The sequence below is a fragment of the Dipodomys merriami genome, unplaced genomic scaffold, assembly GCF_024711535.1.
Source record: "Dipodomys merriami isolate MVZ:Mamm:240054 unplaced genomic scaffold, mDipMer1.0.p SCAF_1, whole genome shotgun sequence".
In the NCBI taxonomy this organism is placed as follows: Eukaryota; Metazoa; Chordata; class Mammalia; order Rodentia; family Heteromyidae; genus Dipodomys; species Dipodomys merriami.
This window is the reverse complement of record NW_027202270.1, coordinates 47,190,615-47,214,981: the sequence shown is the minus strand read 5'-3', so window position 1 is coordinate 47,214,981 and position 24,367 is coordinate 47,190,615. Positions and strand designations below refer to the sequence as shown.

The 24,367-nt window shown below is 37.4% G+C and overlaps 1 protein-coding gene across 3 annotated transcripts in view; it reads right to left on the bottom strand.

Moving 5' to 3' along the window:
• Stk39 (serine/threonine kinase 39) overlaps nucleotides 1–24,367 on the bottom strand; it is a 274,272-nt gene that overhangs the window by 42,386 nt on the left and 207,519 nt on the right. For all 3 annotated transcript variants that reach the window (XM_070021570.1, XM_070021579.1, XM_070021587.1), the window contains exons 15-16: nucleotides 20,421–20,473; nucleotides 13,733–13,801 (exon numbers count right to left, since the gene is read on the bottom strand). In XM_070021570.1, coding sequence (XP_069877671.1) covers nucleotides 13,733–13,801; nucleotides 20,421–20,473 — 122 coding nt within the window. The remainder of the gene's footprint in view (nucleotides 1–13,732; nucleotides 13,802–20,420; nucleotides 20,474–24,367) is intronic.

The window sequence follows — 24,367 nt, the reverse complement described above, 5'->3', positions numbered from 1 at the left end:
GTTTGATTCCTTAGTACCATATAGTCAGAAAAAGCCAGAAGTGGTGCCATGGCTCAAGTGGTAGAGCGTTAGCCTTGAGTAAAAGAAGCTCAGGGACAATGCCCAGGCCCTGAGTTCAAGCCTCAGGACTGGCAAAAAAAAAAAAAAAAAAAAAAATGCCAGAAAGAGTACTGATTTTTGAAACTCCTTGAAGAGAATTCTCTAGTAATCTATAGGTTTGAAGGGACTCAAAAAAATTCAAGTGTTCAGGTCACTAAAATGAATGGCACACATGCAGCACTGGGAGAAATCAGGTAAACAGTAGTGGGAAAGGGTTTTAAAAAGATTGGGAGTAAAGTAGAGAAGGACAACGAAGCAATTAAGTCTCCTTGATGAGTGCCTATACATTCCAGTTTTGCGTATATCTCTATATTTGAAATATTTTATCTCAAAAACATTTAATTTGTTGGTCATGGGGCTTAAACTCTGGGTCTGGGCACTGTCCCTCAGCTCTTTAGCTCAAGGCTAGCGCTCTACCACTTGAGCCACAGCATTACTTCCAGTTTTCCGGTGGTTAACTGGAGATAAGAGTCCCATGGACTCTCCTTGCCCAGGCTTGCTTTAACTGTGATCCTCAGATCTCAGCCTCCTGAGAAGTTAGGATTACAGGCGTGAGCCACTGGCACCTGGCCATTTAAAAATTTTTAAATGAAGTTTTTTGTTGTTGTTAATTAGATCAGAATAAAACAACAGTATTTATTTTTATCAAAAATTCTTTTTCTTCTATTAATTGTTACCTTTAAGTAGTTGTACAAAGGAGTTGCCATTTAACAAAGCAGCTTATGAATACAATGAATCTTGATCAATGTCACCCTTTTCAACATTCTCACCCATCCCTCCTTACCCACCTTTTCACTCACTCTTTAGTAGTATATACATTGTATTCTTGACTGCATTCTCCCAGAGAATGAGAAGATAAAGGAACCTGCAATGGACGCTGTGGTTGATGCCCAAGATTGGGTCATGGGATGTCAATCTCATCTCAGGGCATGTGCAGGAATGGGTAAGAACCCATCATAGACCAGTAAAACCATCAGGGACCAATGACAGAGGAAGAGAGGCCAGTTGAGGCTTTCAAGAGAAACCCATGTTTCTCAAAAAGGACCACCTAGCCGGGCGCTGGTGGCTCACGCCTGTAATCCTAGCTACTCAGGAGGCTGAGATCTGAGGATCGCGGTTCAAAGCCAGCCCGGGCAGGAGAGACCGTGAGACTCCTATCTCCAATAAACCACCAGAAAACCGGAAGTGGCGCTGTAGCTCAAGTGGTAGAGCGCTCGCCTTGAGCTGAAGAGCTGAAGGACAGCGCCCAGGCCCAGAGTTCAAGCCCCACGGCCGACAAAAAAAAAAAAAAAAAAAAAAAAAAAAAAAAAAGGACCACCTAAGTCCCCATTCTCTTCATTCTTCTATCTTTTTCCTCTTGACCCCACCCCTTGTAGTGCCTGCTCCCTGGTGTCTTATTTTGCAAAACTTTGATTATGCCTTTCTAAGGAATTACACTATTTGTGATTTCTCTTGAATCTACCTCATTTCAGTTATGTTTCTGAACAAAGTCTAGCATCCACATTTAAGAGAAAACATGCATCCTTAGAAGTCTGCAAGCACCCTAGTAATTTCTTCTTTATTTTGGTGCTGGTATTGGGGCTCAACCTGGTGCTAGCACTTTACCATTTGAGCCACAGCTCCACTTCTGTTTTTGTGGTTAACTGGAGTTAAGAATCTCACAGACTTTCCTTCTCCAGCCTTGCTTCAAACTGAGATCCTCAGATCTTAGCCTCCTAAATAGCCACTGGCACCCAACTTAATTTCTCTTTTTGAGAGTGCATATTATGTCTATTTCCCTTACCCTTGAAAGAAAATATTATAGAGAGAAAGCTAATTAAAATGACTATTCAAGGAAATGAATGACCAGGGCTCTCAGACACCAACTTACCAACTCTCCAGGGCTCTTGGACAGCATAACCAACTAATAAATTCTCCAGAAACCACCCCTATGATAAAACAATGGGCAAGCTCTATATCTTGTTCAGTAGGACAAAGTATACCTAAACAAAACTTCTTTTACTGAGCCTACATTCTTAACACAAAGCCCCTTGAATACTGACATTCATTTAAGTTATTAGACTGTTAGTACCTGAAAGAAAATTCACTAAATTCAACAGCAATTAATGGACTTAAAATGGCAGGTTTGCTTTAACTCAATGAAGATGAATATTTTATGTATTCTGTAGACAATTATAATGATAATAGTTCTACTGTATGTACAGTACTAGCCTAGTTCACACCATAATTTATATGAGAATAAAGAAATATTATGAAATGGAAAATACACTTCATCCTCTAAGGGAATATATAGGAAAGCCCTTTGGTTATTAATTAATCTAAAGAAAATGCCTGTAATTAATGATTGTTTTGCCTTTTCTAGGAATTCTAATTTCCTTTTGCTAGAATAATTGGATTCATAAGTACTGAACATCTCTGAAGTTCTTAAACATTAAATTAAGGGCTATTGTCAATGCTCTGAAACATAAACCAACCTAGGAATCAGAAAACATCATTCAACTTTTATTTCTCCTGGCCTCCAGGGCTGTGTTCTAGTCCCACTGTGGTTATTTCTCACCCCAGACAAATAACAATAAAATGTAAACACCACAGGGATCTAATCTGGAAAAAGCAATATATTGAGACCATCTCCAGAATGAAATAAGTCTAAAAGAAAGAATCACTTCTCCAATTTGATGCAACACAGATTCACATTACCTAGTTTCTCAATGAAAAGTAGAGCAATTGTAAGTAATTATAGTTGGTAGCTATTTACAAGATCCCTTCATGATCTGACCTCTTCTTCCTTCTCTCTACTGTTAGATCTTATCCTTATTTCTGCTCATTGGCTGGGCCTGGCCACTCTGGTTTCTTCTACAAAGTCCATTGCATCCACACAGTCCAGCATGGGCAGGCTTAACCTGAGATGTCTTAACCTCATATGTCTCAGCTTCACTCTCTCAGGAGCTCTTTTGCCCCAGCATCCAAGTGAAGACCCTGTCTTTCTTTATAGGATATTCGTTGTTTTTTTCCTCCAGAGCAGCACTTCTCACAATTTATAATTTCACTGACATCTTTGTATTGGCTTATCTAATGTCTGCCTCTCATTCTACACTGCAGATTTCACTAGGGAAAGGCCCCTGTCTGTTTTGATCACCACAAGTACTAGCAGTAAGTTAAATGCTTTATTTACCAAATGTGGAAGGACAGCAGCTTCAGGGGCTGGAATACAAAGTATGATAACAGGCTCTTATCTCCACCTCTGCAAAGAAGAAAGCAGAAAGTACTGCTATAGCCAAACTCAAGAAATGCCCTAGGATCTACTGGAAGCAGCAGACCCCATGAAGGCAATGGACCTCTCATGCTGGTGACACTGGTGAGAATGCTCCCCAAGAAAGGAGTAAGTGGGAAACCAGTGAGAACACCACACACTAACAGCACTGAAAACATAAATTAAGGATCCTGGGGGACCCCCAGTAATAAGCATAAGTACATCTGTTTATAGGATCTAAGGACTGTTAGGTGGTAGATTGTTGAACTACATAGATATTTCATAGATTTGCCTAGAAGATTATATTATTGCTAATTAAACATAAAAAGCCACTGTTCAGAATTATCTCAAGTGCAGAATTCTATATTTCTGACATGAAACTTAAACACCACAGGGCTCTAATATAGAGTAAACAATATCATCCTGAAAAACATAAAAATTGAATTTGTCATACACATTATTAACTTAATAAACACTTTCATGAACACTAAAAACAAAAAAAAAGGACCTATTCTTCTTTTTAAAAGAAATCCTGAGAGCTTCAGCAAACCTCAGTGCCAGGGGCTACAGAGCACATTAGTCAGAATAATCTGTGGCATCTTTGTACTTCCCAAGAGTAATGCTGTCCCAATCATGTTCTCTAACCTATATTCTACAGCTATTAGATGTGTTAACTTCTCATCAAATGGCCTTGTTACCTTATCAATCACCACCACTGACAAAGACGTGATTCAGAAGCAGAATAGTGATGATATGTGAAGAATTAATAGTTAAGCACACAGGGACAGAAAATCAGGCTAGTGCCTAAGCCTTGTATGCCTTCCTCTCCTGACCCTGTGTATAACAGAAATATAAAAAGGGACAGAGATGTGGCAGCAAAATTTTGACCTGGGACCCACCCATTCAGTGAAGGAATGAGACTGAGGAGTCTATTCGGTTTCTGGAGATCCAGCCAAAAACCAGAAACTAGGAAGAAGGCTGAGTCTGTTGCAAATAAGCCCTCCAGGGAGTCTATTATTAAAGAGATACTGTATTTCATGTCCTCCTTTCCAACAACAAACAATCCACTGCTGAAAACTTTCCCTAAGGGTAGAGCTTAAGACATACAGCAATTAGGAAATTAAGTGGGGGGAAAACTGCTTCCTAAAAAAAGTGCCTTTACTTTCTTCCACAGTGAACTTTGGTTAGAAAGATACAGTTTGCACTCGTGACTGTTAAGTGCTTCCTAACTATAGATTCCTGTTAGATGGTCTGTGACTCATCAGATATAGAATCTCATGGGAAAATCTGTATTTATGGAAGAGCCACCATGAGTAACAAAGCATAGTGTGTGTGTTTTTTAAAACAGTTCAAGGCCAAAACTGGACACAAATGTTTACCCTGCAATGGACAGATTATCTATCTAATGATGTGGACAAGTTCTCAGTCTATCAGTTGACCAGGAAAGTCTCTTCTTATCTTAAAACAAATCAAGGGTAATAGCATTCTTTTTTTTTTTTCTTTACTTAAAAAATTATTATTCTAACATAAAGGGGATCCAAATAGGGAAGAAGAAATAAAACTCTCCCTCTTTGCAGATGACATGATCTTGTATTTAAAGAATCCCATAGACACCACTCCCAAATTACTCAAGCTGATTCAAAACTTTGGCAAAGTAGCAGGTTATAAAATTAACCCCCAAAAATCAATGGCTTTTCTATATGCCAACAATGAGAAAAGTGTGGCTGAAATTAGGAAAGCAACTCCATTTGTAATAGCCCCACAAAAAATAAAATACCTAGGAATTAACTTAACCAAAGAAGTGAAGGACCTCTATGATGAAAACTTTAAATTCTTGAAAAAGGAAATCAACACAGAACTTAAAAAATGGCAAAATTGGCAAGATTAACATCGTGAAAATGGCAATACTTCCCAAGGCTATCTACAAATTCAACGCGATACCTATCAAAATTCCACCCTCATTCTTCAAGGAAATAGAGGAGGCAATCCAAAAATTCATATGGAACAATAAAAGACCCCGAATAGCAAAAACGCTCCTCAACGGAAAGAACACTGCTGGAGGAATATCAATACCAAATTTCAAACTCTACTATAAAGCCATAGTAATCAAAACAGCTTGGTATTGGCATAAGAACAGACCTCAGGACCAATGGAATAGAATTGAAAACCCAGAAATGAACCTACAGACCTATAGCCATCTAATCTTCGATAAGGAAGCTAAAACAATAGAATGGAAGAAAGACAGCCTCTTCAGTAAATGGTGCTGGCAAAATTGGTTAACTATATGTAGAAAACTAAAGCTAGATCCTTATATATCACTCTGTACCAGAATCAACTCCAAATGGATCAAAGACCTTGAAGTCAAAGCAGACACTCTGAAAACATTACAGGATGGAATAGGAGAAACCCTAGGTCTCCTTGGCTCAGGTCGAAATTTTCTGAATAGAGACCCGGAAGCACAACAAATCAAAGAAAGGTTGGACAAATGGGATTGCATAAGATTGCAGAGCTTCTGCAGGGCAAATGACATAGCTGGCAAGATCAATAGAAAGCCCACCGATTGGGAGAAGATCTTTACTAGCCATACAACGGACAAGGGTCTCATATCTAAAATATACTTGGAACTCAAAAAATTAAACCACCCAACAACAAATCCTCAAAGAATCAACTGCCCAATAAATAAGTGGGCGAAAGACTTAAAGAGAAGCTTCTCTGAAGAAGAAAGAAGGATGGCAATAGACACATGAAGAAATGTTCAACATCCCTAGCCATAAAAGAAATGCAAATCAAAACAACATTGAGATATCACCTCACTCCAGTTAGAACAGCAAAAATCAAGAACTCTAACAACAACAGATGCTGGAGGGGATGTGGACAGAAGGGAACCTTACTTCATTGTTGGTGGGAATGTAAACTTGTTCAACCACTTTGGAAAGCAGTATGGAGGTTCCTCAGAAGACTTCACATAGATCTCCCCTATGATCCAGCAATCCCACTTTTGGGCATTTACCCAAATGTTTACAAACAAGACCACACTAAAGCTACCAGCACAACTATGTTTATTGCAGCATTATTTACCATAGCTAAGATATGGAACCAACCCAGATGCCCCTCAGTAGATGAATGGATCAAGAAAATGTGGTATATATACACAATGGAATTCTATGCCTCCATCAGAAAGAATGACATTTCCCCATTTGTTAGGAAATGGAAAGGTTTGGAAAAAATTATATTAAGTGAAGTAAGCCAGGCCCAAAGAAGCATAGGTCCCATGGTTTCCCTTATTTGCAATATCTAGTATAGGTATGAGTCAAGCGGAAAAGGTCAGATAATGTGATGTTAGGAAAATGAACCCTTAAATATGTATTTTAATGTTTTCGTTTCTTTCATGCATGTGTTTCTAACGCATTTATAAGATTATTTCTTTGTTGCTTTGTATGTCCCTCCCCCACAGTGTAACCCCCGCTTTCACTATATTTGATGTCAGTATAACATGTGGAGGAGATGGGGACAAACAAGTCGTTTAAGGATTCAGGTGGACCTGTTGCAACAATGAGAAGTACAAAATGTCATATCAAAACCAGCTTTACAATGTCGGTGTGGGGGGGGAGGGGGGGTATAATTGGGTGGGGGGAGGGGGGTAAAATTGGGTGGGGGGAGGGGGGAGGCGGGGAAGGGAAGTGAAGGGTAAACAAAGGAGGAGGCTGCAATGCTTGGTAAGAAATGTATGCATTATCCTGCCCATGTAATTGTAGCCCCCCTGTACAGTATGTTCTCAAATAAAATAAAATACAATTAAAAAAAAATTATTATTCTAAAGGTGATATACAGAAGGATTACAGTTGTAGAAGTCAGGTAATGAATGCATTTCTTTTTGGACACTGTCACCCCTTCCCTTCCTCTCATCTAGTTTTTCCTTCCTATCCCCACATACAAGTCGTATAGTTCATTTTCAACAGTGTCTAGTGAGTATCACTGCTGCATTTGTTTATCCTTTGCCCCACCCTTTCTAAGTCTCTCTTGCCTCCCAAAGACAGAAAGATGAACAAACAAGACATAAAGAAATAAAAATAGCAATAAGGTTACATGAAACAAAAATGTGGATCTAATTTCTTTCTTGGCTTTTAATTGTTTTTTGATTGAGTAAATAAGAACTTATTTTTCTACTGTAAAGGAAGTTATTAAGGAGTGTACTGATAAAGTAAAAAAAAATCAGCAATGAGATTACATTTGGGATGAAGAATCATGCCAGCAAGGCCAGTAATAAGCACAGCCGGCATCTACTTATTTCTACAATATTGTACTTATTTTTTGCAGCCCCAGAGATGTCTGAAATGGGTAGACACGCACACATACACACATACACAATGATGATAGCCAAAGATGGATCAGTCTACTAAGGGAATGGACTATAAACAAGCCACTGAATTTAAACCCTACATCCTTGGCAAAGACAGAAAGGAATATTGCCACAAATATTACAGTAGGTTCTTTCTGCTACACCTACTTTGCTTCTACAGAAGGACATCCTTGCCAAATAAGAAAGGACTGGCTTATTTTGATTCAAAACTTCAAAGATTTGACTTGGATTGATCATAATCTACAGGTACAGGGGATTCTTATTACTTATTAATATTTATAAATATTTGTTGTGCACCATTTTTTAACATTGATACTATATTTTGTATAGGGAGTAACTTCCTCAATAAAGGCTTTCAACCAAAGACACTTGCAAAGCCAGTAGTGAGGAGCTACAATACATTGGCAATGGTACTTTTTCATTGTTTCACATTTATTTTTAGTAAATACATACAAACACATACACATGGCGGGGGTGGAGAGGGAGAGAGAGTAACCAGCATAGTATTTCCAAAGCATGTTTAATCCTTATTCCCCTTACAGAATTAAATTTAACATAAAACTTTCGATTGAAGTCAATAAATATAGCTAACCTCAAGCCTTTGTAAGCCCAGAAAAAGTTTAGGAGTTTTCTTTCTTTAAAAATTATCTACTGTAATAAAGACACAATTTTGTTAATGAAATCATTTGTTCACTGAATTTCAGCCTCAGTAAACACCACAGCACAATGAAGGACTAAATATAGGAGAGACTACCGTCTCTCTTTCCTAAGACTTCGGTTGTGTTGGGTGCATTGCTGCTCACTCCTAACAGACTTAAATGGTCCTGATGAGAGCTGGGGAGCAGCACTGTAAACATCTAACCACATGCTCACCAATGAGCAAAGACTCTGTCTGTTGCTTTCCCACTTGGGAGCCTGAGGATCCTTGGCCAATATATTGAAAGATAAAAGCTGAAGCCACCTGGAGGATCTTCTGCACCTGGAGCAATAATATTAGTTTTAATAACGTTGTAACTACTCATTATGGTAAAAATAAACCAATGAGGGGTCTTTCACATATTCAGCATCTACACAAACACACAATTTAAAACATTAGCAGGCCTGGTTTCAAAGCAGACTCTTAAAGGGAAGAGAATCAAACAAGGTAGAAAAAAACTAAAGAGGTAAGTGATATTGGGAAGGCACATGAGATAAAAGGATCTCAAAACAGTTCTTGAAGTGCTTCAAGTAGACACTAAAGTTATGCCCATAAAATTCTACTGTTTCTAGGATGTACCTGAGATGTTTATTTAAAGTACTAGCTTCTAAATCCTCAGCCCAAGACTTCTAATGCTGGAACCTGCTCTTCCCTACCTGTTCCTTCCCAAATATACATTTTTAGTAAGTTTCCCTGGTAAGATACTGATGTGGAGACCTCATAGTCCACCTTTGAAGCACTAACAGATAAAAGACCACCCCCCCTTCCCCAGGTCAACTATATTTCCTTGCCCCAAAGTGAAACTCAAAAGTCATGTGTTAAGTTAATTCCTGAGAGAAAAAAACGCAATGGGAAGGAGAAAGAAGGATGGAGGGAGAGGGAGAGAGTGCGGAGAGAAGAATGAAAAAGAGGGAGGAAAGTAAGGGAAGTAGAGAGGGAGAGAGAAGAGAGGGAGAAAGGAAGGACAGGGGCCACAGAGAAAAGAAAAAAATGAGAAAATGATGACTTTCATTTTTAGGTATTTTTGAATTGTCCAAATGTATTAATTCACATGTTCATTGAGGGCTAAGTTTATCAAATGGATCTTGTTATCCTATTTATTCAGCACCTATGTGTGGCAAGGATAATCATAACAGGGAAGACAGGCCCTAAAAGATAGCACTAGGTAGTACAGCAGGATGAAAACTGCATGCCACAAAATGGTAAAAGTCTATTTCTCAGGGATTCCAGACAAGAATAAGCTGTCCTCCATATTGTGGTAAGGAAGTGACAGGCAGCAGGGCAGGCCACATGGAGGTGTCATATCTTGCAAGGCAAATAGGTTTTGAACACAATTCTTCAGGAGCAGACAAAGAGCATTCCATGCACATAAACAATATGTTCATAAGGCCCCACAGAGAGCTTATGGGAACATGTGCTGTCCAAAGAAACTTTGCTGTGACAGCTAGTCAGCCAAGCTCAGAATCTATAGGAGGAAAACTTTGCGAAATGAATGCAAAAATACAGCTTCCCTCTTAGGAGACAGAAATTCTAACATCTGGCTCTTCAGTGAAATAGACACACATTGTTACAGTAAAGTCAGGAAATGGTGACATAAAAAACTAGCAAGAGCCTTCAGTCTTCACTCCTCTGGAAGACATCTGCCAAACAGCTTCCTCTTCTACACATTCACACAGTCTACCACTGGGCCTGGCAGACTGCAAGTAATACAACTCTTCACTTTAACCTATCCCCTCACAATCATCCTCCTGATGCTGAAGTCCTAAATCTCATTAAAAAGAAAGAAAAACACCATGTATCTCAAGGCCTGAACAGTATTTAGAATGGATGTTTTCTTTCACATTTGAATTTTTTGTTGTTCTATTTTCCCGCCTGTGCTGCCTTGCAGAAAAACCTTCTTTTTAATGGGCTTCTTTTTAACTGGGAAGAGAAGGCATTTCTCTGCAGCTTCACACTATCAGTCTTCCTTGGGAATCCTCTTTGAAATAAATGGAAAAGAGGCTCAGATCCGGTCTATTTACATTTTTTAGCCAACCCAGCTAGGCAAGATAAGCAAATGTATACGTGCGTATCATCGACTTTTTCAACCCACAAACATTTTTTTTTAAACCAACACCCACCCAGAAGGTATTGCCAATCTTCTGAATGTCTATTTATACAAGGCCTAAAACCATTTCCGGCTTCTTGCCCAAGGTAGTGCTGAATTTAAGCACAACTGAAGAGGGTTTATGATTTTATACTACAAACACTGCATTCCATTTCTCCCCTGCTCCTTCACAAAAGAAGTCATTGCATGTCACTACACAAGCCCGTCCTCAATGCAAACTGCTTTGTAAAGGTTTGCAGATTGCCCTGAAGCCAGGTAATGAAGAATTTTTTGTAACCGATGTTTTCTATGTTATGGTAAAAGCCATAACATTCACTGCTGCAAAATAGATGCTATTGCTTTTTTTTAGCTTTTACATGCTGCTATAAGCATTTATACCAAGTCAAAAGAAAATGCTGATGGGAAAAATACAAGATTTTTAATCTATTTAAATGTTAGCAATTTTATATTATAGAAGTAGAAGAAATACACATGTAAGAAATCATTCAAACCTCTGTAAGAATGGGATTTTTCTTTTACATAGCCTTCCTCAAGTGAGTTTATTTGATTTTTGGAAATGCTACTTGAATTTTATGGTATCCTATATTCAAAAGTACACTTTATTTCTGAAGAAAGGATTCTGAGCTATCTGTATATTGCAAAATGGAATTTGTTTATCTCTGTCAAGTGTTTACTGAGGGCCCACTATGAGAAATGACTATGTTGGGGGCACTGCACACGTAGCACTTTAGGAAGTAGATAAGAATTCTGGCCACCAAGAACCTGATGGTCAGCCAGGTGTGGAGGTGCATTGGAAAGGCAGAGGCAGGAGGATTATGAGTCTGAGTGTAGTCTAGAATATACAGAAAGCTTGAAGGCAGCCTGAGCCACAGAAGACCCACGTCTTAAAAAGAGAAAAGTTAGAATCTCTATGCTGTCTCCTGCTCTAGATATTTCTCATATGGAATTCACATGACCTTCTGTTTCTGACTTACTACCAGGTTCTCTCTCACTGTGGAGATGGAGAACAGGATGAAGAGGACAGAGAAAGAATCTGGGACACCTCCGAGATATTGGCCTAAGCACCTGGAAAATTGGAGCTGACTCACCCAAGAGTGTAAGACTACTGGTAGGAGCAGGCTGGAAGGAAACACCAAGAGCTGGATTTTGAAGATGTGAGTTAAAATTTGGATGATCTGTTGCCCTTGCAGTAAAAATGCTAAAATGGGAGCTGGATATGCTTCTACAATGTAAAGGAGAAGTCTGAGTCAGAGATATAAACGTATGAGTTAGCGAATAGAAGGCATTTAATACATGAAACTGGATGAGCTGACCAAAGGGGTGCCTATTGGAAAGAGAAATAGCCCAGGGACAGAGTGCTTGGGCACATCAAGATTTACAGGTCAGCAAAATGAACGGTGCTAAAAAAAAAAATGACTGAGAAGAAAATACCAGTATGGTGAGAAGATCAAGAAAAGATGGAATTCTAAAAACTAATGAACCACCTATCATGGGAGAAGGCCCTGTCCACTATTTCCAGTGCTGCTAAGGGTCAGGAAAGATGAGGACTGAGAAAAAACTCAGATTTAGGAGCTGGCAGTCATGCTCACAGCATAGGTCTGCTACTTCCCAGCTTGCTCCTCTTCATTCTGCCCTAGCCAACTCTGCATCTGCCATCTCATCTGCCAGATTAATCTTAACCGGACAAAGTTTTGAAGGAAAAATTAAACAGCTTGAGTGGACTGGAGAGGTCAAGAATCTATCTGAAGCACGCTCCAGAGACAAAGTAAAAAAAGAAAGGAATTAAAAGCAAGGGCAAATCTTTTGAGAATTTTAGCTAAAAAAGGATAGAGGAAAATAGCTGCATCAAGATGTAGTATTAAGGGAAGGCCTTTCTTTTTTTTAAATGGGAAAAATGAAAATATATCCATACATTGGTGGCACATATACAGTGAAGAAAGAAGTAGAACAGAACGGAAGCAGAATTTTCTTGGTTAGGGGGGAGAGGATCAAACATTTAATCTGCCAACTAATGGACAATTAAAATGACATCAGCTTTAAACTGTTTTATTCCTGGGACACACAAGAATTGCTATCATTAAAAATTTCCTGGATCCATCCATGCTTTTCTGCACTATAGAGAAACAGACACTTTCTGGCTACATATTGTAGTTAAAACATATTTTAATATGGTGGGAGACAGCAGATAACCTATATAGGATATTAGAATGAGGGACAAGGACTTAAAGTTCAGGGGCTACAAATTTAAGGATCTCCACATTTGACTTAACCTCCACGTCTTTTAACCTTAGGGATTTTTTTTTGCCAACAAAATGGTGGTAATAAGTAACCAATCCTCTCTATCTGAGAGAACTGATATAATTATCAAATGAAACATAAAACACTGTCTATAAAGTCCTTGGTGTGATGTCCACACAGGCTATTTATACTGTTACAATATAACTATATAACTACATAACTATAAGTATGTTACAATATAACAGATACATACCCTAACATTGTTTAGGCAAAACCATATGATACCTGTCTACACTTTACGGATTTTCTACCTCATTTACCTTGGCACATCTGCATGCTTGCTTAGTCTTGTAGGCATGCCCAAGCTTAGCAGGCTTTCCTGGCTCCATGCAGCTTTCTTTTGATTCTAAATGTGATAGAAAGGCCCATGCTTTCAGAGTAAAGTGATTCTTCCACAACCCAAAGCACTGAATCTCTTTAGGAATTCATTTTCTAAACTACAGAACAAAATGTCTAGCCTGACTGATCTTTGAGCTCCTCCCCTAAACTCAAGACTTTGTGATGACTGCTTCTAACAGCTGGGGCAGTTAACATCAAACTTGAATAGGAAGATCAAAGAAACTCTAAAAAAGTGGTCTGGAGGTTCCCATACTTTGGTGCACAGAATTTACACCACCTGATGTTTGATAGATTATAGGCTTTTGGGGTCTTCTGGATTATTTGTGGTATATCCAATGAGTAAGGCGTCTCATTAGATATATTTATGTTCAGATATTTGAGAAAGAGAAAGAGAGAATCACATTAAGAGCTTGTGAAGAAAGACAATAAAATATGATTATTACATACCCTTTCACATAAGATTATAATTAATGAAAAGTTTTCAAAAATTCAGAGTGAACTATTTATTTCTTAATGAATATTTTTGTTCTAATACATTTCCATATATCAATAAAATGACACTGTATACAAAAAACAATTTACCTATAACTACATCGTGACCATCAACCAAGCCAGCAGAGAAGAGCTCCTGAGATACACCATCTGCCGTATCTGTAAAAAAGTGAAATGAATATGTTAGTAACCACAAAATTAAAAATCAACAACCCACTACAATGTACAATATATACTTTTCATTTGATAAAATTACCTGAGTTTTAATTTAACAATTCAGACTCTATCAGGAGAAAAAAATCAGAAGCAACATGAAACACAGTTTCTCAAGTACAATTTACATCTTGCTATTTATTCAACATATGCTACACAAAATTCTTTTTTCATTTCTGGTACAGAAACTTTTTCCTTCTGACCACGATCTGAATCAATCCTCAGGTATATCTCTGGAAGATATAAAGACTTCCTATGACACTGTTTTTCTTTCTTGACAAGGTTAATCCTGTCTATCATCAATTCCCTTCTATCATTAGAAGCTAGTGAGTCAGAATTTATGGCAAAGGTTGAATGGGTAACATCTGATACAACCTTAGATTTAGTATAAACAGTCCACCAGCTTGTTGGGCTATTAAGATGAACTATTTGAATTTATGTTCTCAAGGAACTCCTTTAACGTGACATTGATCATTTGATAGCAACAGATTCATTCTCTTAGAAAATGTAGTTGAGTAAAATAATGTGTTTTCACAGTGGTAAGTGACTGGGGTTGGCAATCTCATAAAGATAGGACAGAACAGGCTGTGACAAGTGAATGTAACTGAAATTACTTAATTGAAAGGTTGTGAATGAACATGATAGCTCTGTTATCTTCTTTTTTTAAATGTTATTTTCTTGTAAAGATGCTGAGCAGAGGGGTTACAGTTACATCAGTAAGGTAATGAGTACATTTCTCGTCAGGCATTGTTCCCCCCTCCTTTTACTCCCACTATCCCTTCCCTCCTCTACTCTCCAACTCCCCCCGACTCTGTTATCTTTTATTTGAAGACTTTGTAAAGGAGAACTGAGAAAGTGCAACATGATCAAAAAAAGCATACAAGACCCTGTGCTTTTTCAAAGGAGATGACTTGTCCCAAAGCCTTCTGATCTTCTCTGGCTTCCAGAACAATTGCTGGATATGAGCAGAACATAACAGTGTGGATGATGATCTGAGAGTGTCTTCCCAAGTATAGCTGCTGACTCATGCAAGCATCAAAGCTGAACAGCAGTTTGTCAAGTCAGAAGTTTCCCCAAGCATAAGCGAGATATGGCCATTATAGATATATGGAAGTGTGCAGCTGGAGGTTCCTTGTCTTTTGTAGTTCTTGGGATTTAAAGTGCTTGTCCCAGTGTCTGACCAAGTAAATACTTAAAAAATGGTAATAGGGATAATGATGATGGCACAGCCAGAAGTAATCTCTGTACCTTACACTCCTGTGGATGCTATTCCTCCTTTTCATATGAAGTTGAACTCTCCAAGTAAAATTTCTAATAAAAAATTGAAAGCTGTATATTTTTTATATTTCCAAAGATGTATTATCCTACCACTTTACTGATGATATTCCATAATAAAAATAGAATATGAAGAAGCACTTAGATCTTGATAAATCATGAAAATCCATATAAGGCAGGCTTGTGTTAGGCCTTGTCCTCTTTTGTCAGAGATATAAGAATACTTTCAGTCTGGGTATGGTTTCTTGGACTTTGTTGTGTTTTTGTTAGTTTTCTATGTGTAAGACATCACTCTCTCCACTACTCTTCAACTTAACATTAGAATGCCTAGCTACAGCAATAAGACAAGATGCAAACATAAAGGGGATCCAAATAGGAAAAGATGAAGTAAAACTCTTCCTCTTTGTAGATGACATGATCTTGTATTTAAAGAATCCCACGGACTCCACTCCTAAATTACTCAAGCTGATTCAAAACTTTGGCAAAGTAGCAGGTTATAAAATTAACCCTCAAAAATCAATGGTTTTTCTATATGCCAACATGAGAAGAGTGAGGCTGAAATCAGGAAAGGAATTCCATTTGTAATAGCCCCACAAAAAATAAAATACCTAGAAATTAAATTAACTAAAGAAGTGAAGGACCTCTACGATGAAAACTTTAACCTGAAAAAGGAAATTAAAGCAGAACTTAGGAAGTGGAAAAACTTCCCATGCTCCTTGATTAGAAGGGTCAACATCATGAAAATGGCAATATTCCAAAGGCAATATTCCAACTTCATTCTTCAAGGAAATAGAAGAGGCAATCCAAAAATTCATATGGAACAATAAAAGACCCTGAATAGCAAAAATGATCCTTAACAGAAAGAACAATGCTGGAGGAATATCAATACCAAATTTCAAACTCTACTACAAAGCCATAGTAATCAAAACAGCTTGGTACTGGCACAAGAACAGACCTCAGGACCAATGGAATAGAATTGAACACCCAGAAATGAACCCACAGACCTATAGCCACTTAATCTTTGATAAGGGAGCTAAAACAATAGAATGGAAGAAAGACAACCTCTTCAGTAAATGGTGCTGGCAAAATTGGTTAATCACCTGTAGAAAACTAAAGCTAGATCCTTATATATTACCCTGCACCAGAATCAACTCCAAATGGATCAAAGACCTCAGAGTCAAATTAGACACTCTGAAAACATTACAGGAAGGAATAGGAGAAACCCTAGGTCTCCTTGGCACAGGCCAAACTTTTCTTAATAGAGACTCAGAAACACAACAAATCAAATTAAGGATGGACAAATAGAATTGCATGAAGCTGCAGAGCTTCTGCATGGCAAAGACACAGTTAGCAAGATTAATAGAAAGCCCATGGATTGGGAGAAGGTCTTCACTAGACATATAATGGTCAAGGGTCACATATCTAAAATATAAATTAAGTCCCCCAACAACAAATCCTCAAAGAAACAACTGCCCAATAAATAAGTGGGCTAAAGACTTAAAAAGAAACTTTTCTGAACAGGAAATAAGAATGGCCAATAGACACATGAAGAAATGCTCAACCTCTCTAGCCATAAAAGAAATGTGAATCAAAACAACATTGAGATTCCACCTCACCCTAGTTAGAATGGCTATAATCCAGAAATCTAGTAACAACAGATGCTGGAGGGGATGTGGCCAGAAGGGAACCTTACTGAATTGTTGGTGGGAATGTAAACTTGTTCAACCACTTTGGAAAGCAGTATGAAGGTTCCTCAAAACATTCCACACAGAGTTCACCTATGACCCAGCAAAACCACTTCTGAGAATTTACCCAAATAATCACAAACAAGACCTACCAGCACAACTATGTTTACTGCAGCATTATTTACCATAGCTTAGATATGGAACCAACCCAGATGCCCCTCAGTGTGTGTGTGTGTGTGTATACACACACACACACACACACACACACACACACACACACACACACACACACACACACACACACACACACACAATGGAATTTGATGCCTCCATCAAAAAGAAATGACATCGTACCATTTTTTAGGAAATGGAAAGACTTGGAAAAGTCTAAGTGAATTAAGTGAAGTAAGTGAAGTAAGCCAGGCCCAAAGAAGCATAGGTCCCATAGTTTCCCTTATTTGCAATAACTAGTACATGTGTGGGACAAGTAGAAAAGGCCAAAAGCTATGTACATATGATCATATAAGAAGATGTTAAGCAAAATGAACCCTAAGATCAGGACACAAACATTTGTTTTCTTTCTTGCTATTGTTTCTAACGTATTTATAATGTACTATGTGATTGTTTTTGTTTCTTTGTATATTCCTCCCCCACAGTATAACCCCTGTCTTCACTGTATTTGATGTGGGTGTCCTGCATTTTGTATACACACTTGTCTAATTCGGGCAGGGGAAAGGGGAAAAACAAAATGCTTAAATAGGGATACAGGTTGACCCATTGAAACAATGAGATGTATAAGACACTGTTGAAAATGAACTTTACAACTTGGCAGGGGGGCAGGTGTTAGTTGTGGAGGTGGGAAGGAAGGCATGCTAGGGGAAAAACAAAGGAGGAGGCAAAAATGCTCAATAGGAAATGTACACATTACCTTGTTCATGTAACCCCTCTGTACAGTGTTTTTACAATAGAAAATGTACAACAAAAGAGAAAATCTCTGTGATCATATGATCCCATATCATGGACCTGAGGGTAAGAGAATTAAAGACTATTCTGAGGGTAAGTTAATTTTGTGAAGATGATAGAAAATTGAGTCTTAGAATCCCCATCTTGGAAGTGGTGCTGTGGCTCAAGTGATAGAGTGCTAGACTTGAGCTGAAGATCTGAGGGACAACATCCAGGCCCAGAGTTCAAGCCCCACTACTGACAAAAAATAAAAATTAAAAAAAAAAAAACAGAGTCCCTATCTTCTTTGGATGCCATCCAACTGCTCAGAAGAGTATTGAAGTGACCAACACCCAGTATGCAAGGCATATCATAAGCAGTCATTACATTTTCATTGATCAATCATTTTTAAAGAATTTCAGTGAGTTACAATATCTCTAAAGCATCAATAAAATTGTATTTGTGACTAGGAACTATGACCATAGAATACTGTTAAAAAGCATAAGCAAAGCTGTATTTGAAGACTAGTTAAAAAAAAGTGATACCAAAGCAATAGACTTTTCCAAATGATTAAGGTATGCAACATGTTCTTCTATTTTTAGGACTCTTGGACATAGTGCTAACTGGCCACAATGGGAATTACTCTTACCCATCCTCTGTCTGTGAGTAACAGTCCTTTACTATGCATATACTAATTTATAATATTTAAATGAAATAATTATTTCATGTTACATTGGTAATTTTCTCTTTCTTAAAGCTGTTTAGCAGTTCCTAATATCTACACAAGTAATAATATATTAACATCTGCTTTCCAGACTACACAAGACAGAGCAAAAAAAGAGCTGCTCAAAAGAGAGCAGCAAATATTTTATGTCTGTTACATTTTCAGCCACATATACTTGTTTATGCTTACGTGCAGCACAGATACAGTAAATATGTGGTGTGCATGCACAGACACACTGTAGACAATCTGAAATGCAGACAGCACTAGGAGTTACACTGGTACAGCCATCCAACACTAGATTTCCAACCATAACAAGTTTATGCCCCCTGCCCAGTATAGGAAGTCAGAATTAATGGTTGTCTGAGCAACAAAAGCAGAAACTCTTCATCTATTCCCAGCAAATGGGGCTGCCAAGGTTCCTGCAAATGGGTAGTAATGCTGTTAGAGCCAACTTATACAAACATATCCTTAACTCAGAAACTAATTTCTTTACCTCTTAAAATTAATTTTCATTGCTATAGTCAATTTTGAACTATCAAATGAAAAGAAACAACCTTAAAATAACTATGTGTTCTTTCTACTTACTCTACTTGAAACATTTATTATGTAATTACTTGCTATATTTTATTTTTAAAAAACCTGCCTGGTCAATATTTTTATATTATGACAAAGTGGATGTCTTTTTGATAACCCTGACTGGTGCTATACAATTTCATAGACTGATTTTAAATTGTTACAGATGGGTATACCCGGAAAGAAAAAAAATCAATTAGCAAACTCATTACAGCCTTGAAGATATTTATTTTGTAAACCATATTTCATGTTTGGGCTTAATCCAAAAATACTGAAAATCATTTGCCTTTAAGGGGAATAGCTATCAGAATCAGAGCAAACCTGTGACCAGATATGGATCAACATATTCCATTTGGCTTTTGTTAAAAGCATTAAAAAAATTCTGAACATGAATGTATTTAGACAGGACTCTATATTCCTGAAATGCCCACCTTTACTTTGGCTCCTAGAGACATTGGAGTAGTGTTCTTGGAAGGTGATAATAATCAAAAGGTCAAAGAAGTTTACTGACTGACCAGCTATCAAACCAGAAATTCTTGTTCAGAGTTTGAAATGTATGTGAAACTCCAATAGCTAAAATAAACATTAGGAAACAGTTATAATCTTAGCATGAGTATCTTGAGTTTTACTTCTCTAAGTTATTTTGGTTACCAACAAACTAATGAAAACACATTTTTCTTAATAACTACTAATCTTTTCATCTCTGGAAACTATTTGTTATTATTTATCTGTCAATCCACCGAGATATCTTGATTTTTACTTGCATACTAGGCTCTCTGCAAAATGCAAGAAAACATAATAATCCTACATGCCTCTTACTCCAGACATTCAGACATGAAGGAACAACCATTCTGGCCAATACGAAGTTGTAATAACGTATTTCCAATCCTTGCACTGCATTCATGCCTACAACCCATAGCGGCCACGCCACAGTCACTCCTCAGAAGAGGCTTTGTGTAACCAAACTGAGGTCAAAGAGGCAAAATACATTGGCTTTGGGATGACACAATGCAGCTCACCCTCATTAGGAAGCCGAATGCTTCTCACTGTACTCATCTTGATTTCCCTTAGGCCCTGTATTGCCATCCCAGTACTTACTTCCATGGCTGAACTAACAGATCCAATTTCCATGTGTATATACACTGTGTCACATGTGTCACTGGGATCTATGTAGTCAGTAGTGATTCAGTTCAAAAACCTTGCAATTAGCACAAGCATTTTCTTCCTACCATCCTTTCTCTTTTCTGTCCTTTGTGTTTAGACAAAGCATTTTTTTTTTAAATAGGAAATTGTAAACCACATGCTTGCAATCAATTTCTGAAATGCTGTTTGTAGCACTAAAATAATAATTTCAATTAAAGCTTACCTCTTCCTGGAGTAAACTCAAATCGTATGTCATTAAGTTCCTTTCTGGAGTTTCTGAAATAAATAACATGCAGCACATTAAAATCTAATAAGGCAAGGTTTAATCAAACCAAATTAATTCCAATTTTTATAAGATGCTGCTAACATAAAATAGCATTTTATAGTTTTAGTTCACCCCAAAATATTTCTTACATTGGAAGAATTATAATGGTAACAATTGAAGAAATTTGAAAGAATTTACTTATACAAATATGCTTATATCATAAAATTCCCAAACCAAAATTTTTGTAAGCTTAAAACTAATTTCATAATTAAAAATTTTAGAAGCCTTAGTTTAGAGTAAATTATATCCTCAATATTATATTATATCCTCAATTTTAATGTAAATAATCAGGGAAGGTAGTCTCAGTAATAGGAGTTAAAAGCATTATACATTAACTCATGGAACAAAATAGTAAACCAAGAGTATATTTTATAGTTTAAAATTGTCTAAAAGCCTGATGTTACTGGCTCATGACTTCAATCCCAGCTACATAGGAGGCTGAGATTGGGAAGACCTTGTTGAAGCAAGCCAGGGAAAAAAGATCAAGTTCCCATCTATACAGAAAAATAGTTAGTGGTGTGCACCTGTGATCCAAGAAACAACAGGAAGTGTAACTTGGTATCTGCTCTCAGGTTTTCCCATCATCCTCTTGGAGTTTCCAAGTTTTGATCATAACTCTCTTGAGGAAAGATGGGACCAGAGGTAATCTATAATTCCTATCAGTATATGCCTCAGTTAGGACATTCTGAGAATCTGACAACTGAAAATTTTGGACCCTTGCCTTGAAAAAGAAGATTCATGGCCCACACATGAAGTTGTACATAATCATAATGTTCAGTCTAATACAACACTATCTTGGAGGGAGAGTGTGCCATAAACAAATATCCCCTGTAGTGGAAGGACTGAGTGCTTGCTGCTGTACTGTTTGAAAAGTCTCAAGTGCCTTAGTAAACAACCAGGATCGCCACATATTTGCATAGTGTTCTATACATCAACAATTTCAAACATTTTGGTCTTAGAACCTCTTTCCATTCTTAAAAAGTTATCTAGAAGCTAGGCCCTGGTGGCTCATGCCTCTAATCCTAGTTACTCAGGAGACGGAGATCTGAGTATCAGGGTTCAAAGCCAGATCAGGCAGGAAAAATGCATGAAATTCATCTCCAATGAACTTCCCTCCAAAAGAAGAGAAATCTAATAACAACAGAAGCTGGGGGAGATATGGCCAAAAGGGAACCCTACTGCATTGTTGGTGGGAGTGTAAACTTGTTCAGCCACTTTGGAAAGCAGTATAGAGGTTCCTCAGAAGATTCCATATAGAGCTCCCCTATGACCCAGCAATGCCACTTCCGGGCATTTACCCAAATGATCACAAACAAAGCTATACTAAAGCTACCAGCACAACTATGTATATTACAGCATTATTGACCATAGCTAAGATATGGAACCAACCCAGATGCCCCTCAGTAGATGAATGGATCAAGAAAATGTGATGTGTGTGTGTGTGTGTGTGTGTGTGTGTGTGTGTGTGTGTGTGTATGTGTTTGTGTAATGAAATTCTATGCCTCCATCAGAAAGAATGACATCCCCCCATTTGTTAGGAAATGGAAAGACTTGGAAAAAATTATAGTAATTGAAGTAAGTCAGGCCCAAAGAAACATAGATCCCTTGTTTCCCTTATTTGCTATAACTAGTATATGTCTAGGATAAGCAGAAAAGTTCAAAAGCTATGTACATATGACCATATAAGATGATGTTAAGTGAAATGAACCTCAAGATAGGGACACACAAGGGTTTTATCTTTCTTGCTGTTGTTTTTAATGTACTTATAATGTACTATGTGATTTTTTTGTTTCTTTTGTATGTTCTTCCCCCATGGTATAACCCGTTTGCACTGTATTTGATTCCAATGCCCTGCATCTTGTAGGTACATTTTTCTAATTTGGAGAGGGGAAGGGAAATAAAATGCTGAGATAAGGGTATAGGTTGACTCATTGTAACAATGGAGATGTACAAGACACTAGGTTGAAAACAAACTTTACAACTTTGGGGGTGAGAGGAGGGAGGAGTAGGTATGGAGGTGGGGAGGGAAGGGATGGTAGGGGAAAAACAAAGGAGGAGGTAACAATATTCAATAGGAAATGTACTCATTACCTTGCTCATGCAACTGTAACCCCTCTGTACAGTATTTTTACAATAAAATATATATACACACACACAAAAAGAAAAGTTGGAAATCCAGCTGTGGCTCAAGAGGTAGAGCACTAGCTTTGAGCAAAAAACTCAGGGACATTGCCCAGGCTGAGTTCAAGCCTAAGACTGGCACAAAGGAAAAAAAAAAAGTTACCTAGGGCCCTATAAAGTTTTTGCTCATGTCACTGTATCTTGCAAATTTTATTCTATCACAAGTTAAAACAAAAATTTAAATGCTAATTAATTTCTTTGAAAATAACAAATAACTAGCTTATATCAATGTATTTTTTTCTGGTCCGGGGGCTTCAACTCCTTTTGATCAAGGCTAGTGCTCTATTACTTGAGCCACAGATTCACTTCTGTTTTTTTTCTGTGATTAACTGGAGATAAGAGTCACATGGACCTTCCCACCAGCCAGGACTGGCTTCCAACCACAATCCTCAGATCTTAGCCTCCAGAGTACTAGGATTATAAGCGTTGAGCCATGGGCACCTAGTGTCAACATAAATTTAATGAAAAATTATTTTCAGGTTGAAGATATAGCTATGTGGTGTCAATCCCTCCCAGGTACCAAGAGACATCTGAATAATACATATGTATACACACATGTGTAGATGTCATCTCATTCGATTCTAACAATGAGACTTTGAGATATGCAAAGAAGTACTAGCTGTTTTTGGTTATTTATATTTTTTCTGCTTACACTTCATATCTACTATTGTTAGGTGATTATATTCAATGAATTTTTCCAAGTTTAAAAATTTAATGAGTGGTGGAATGAGAACCAACAGTTCTTTACTGAAAATTCCTAATGTTGCTTTTTGAGGCAAAGCAACATTCCCCAAGATTTTTCTGTTACCATAAAACAATCATAATGCATTCATTTCTTTAGTAAGACTTGATTTTGTATGCTATATATGAGAAGTGGTTAAATTAGAATCACAATAAGAATAATCACTAGGAAAGCAAGTACTATAAATGTGTTTTTATGGTAAAATGACCAAGGAGGGGAAATCTGGTTCAATATTAATTAGTGACACTGTTTGCTTCTCTCCTGATCAGTCTGGGTTAAATTTATTTTTCTACTAAAGCCATGAGAAGAGCAGTGCAAGAACTGTACCCAGAGTATCACGATGCATATCTTGATTGTTTAAATATTAATATCACAAAAATGTCCATGACTTTATCAATATAAGCTGCAGTTCAGTCATGGAGGTTGCCAGTGACTGGTCAAATTATTCTTTTATGAACCTGAACCTAAAATCTTCACCTTTGGAAAGATCACAGTAATTGATCGTGAATAGTAGACTTGTCCAATCATGGGAAAATCCTTAATTGGTTATAACTATTGAAGGCCATCCTTTTATAAGGAATTAAACTTTCCAAGGATCCTACTTATCACCTTTAATTGAAAGTACACTTGCTTTAATTGGTATGACCCGGAATATTCTTGATTTCAAGGAAGCCGAAAGTAAGTATGATTTAAGGCCAAAAACTAAGTCTGCATAACTTTACAGGGAGACCAAAAAACTCTAGAGTAAAACTTCCAAACATGCTGTCACTGATGGTTCTTTCAATAATCTTCTTAATATGTTAAATAAAAACTCTTGAGATTAGAAAGACACAAATCCTTGCTATTTATTTCCTACATACATCACATCAAAACTGTAAATGTCTTTAGAGCTCAATAGGAAATCTATGTTTAAAAATAAAGG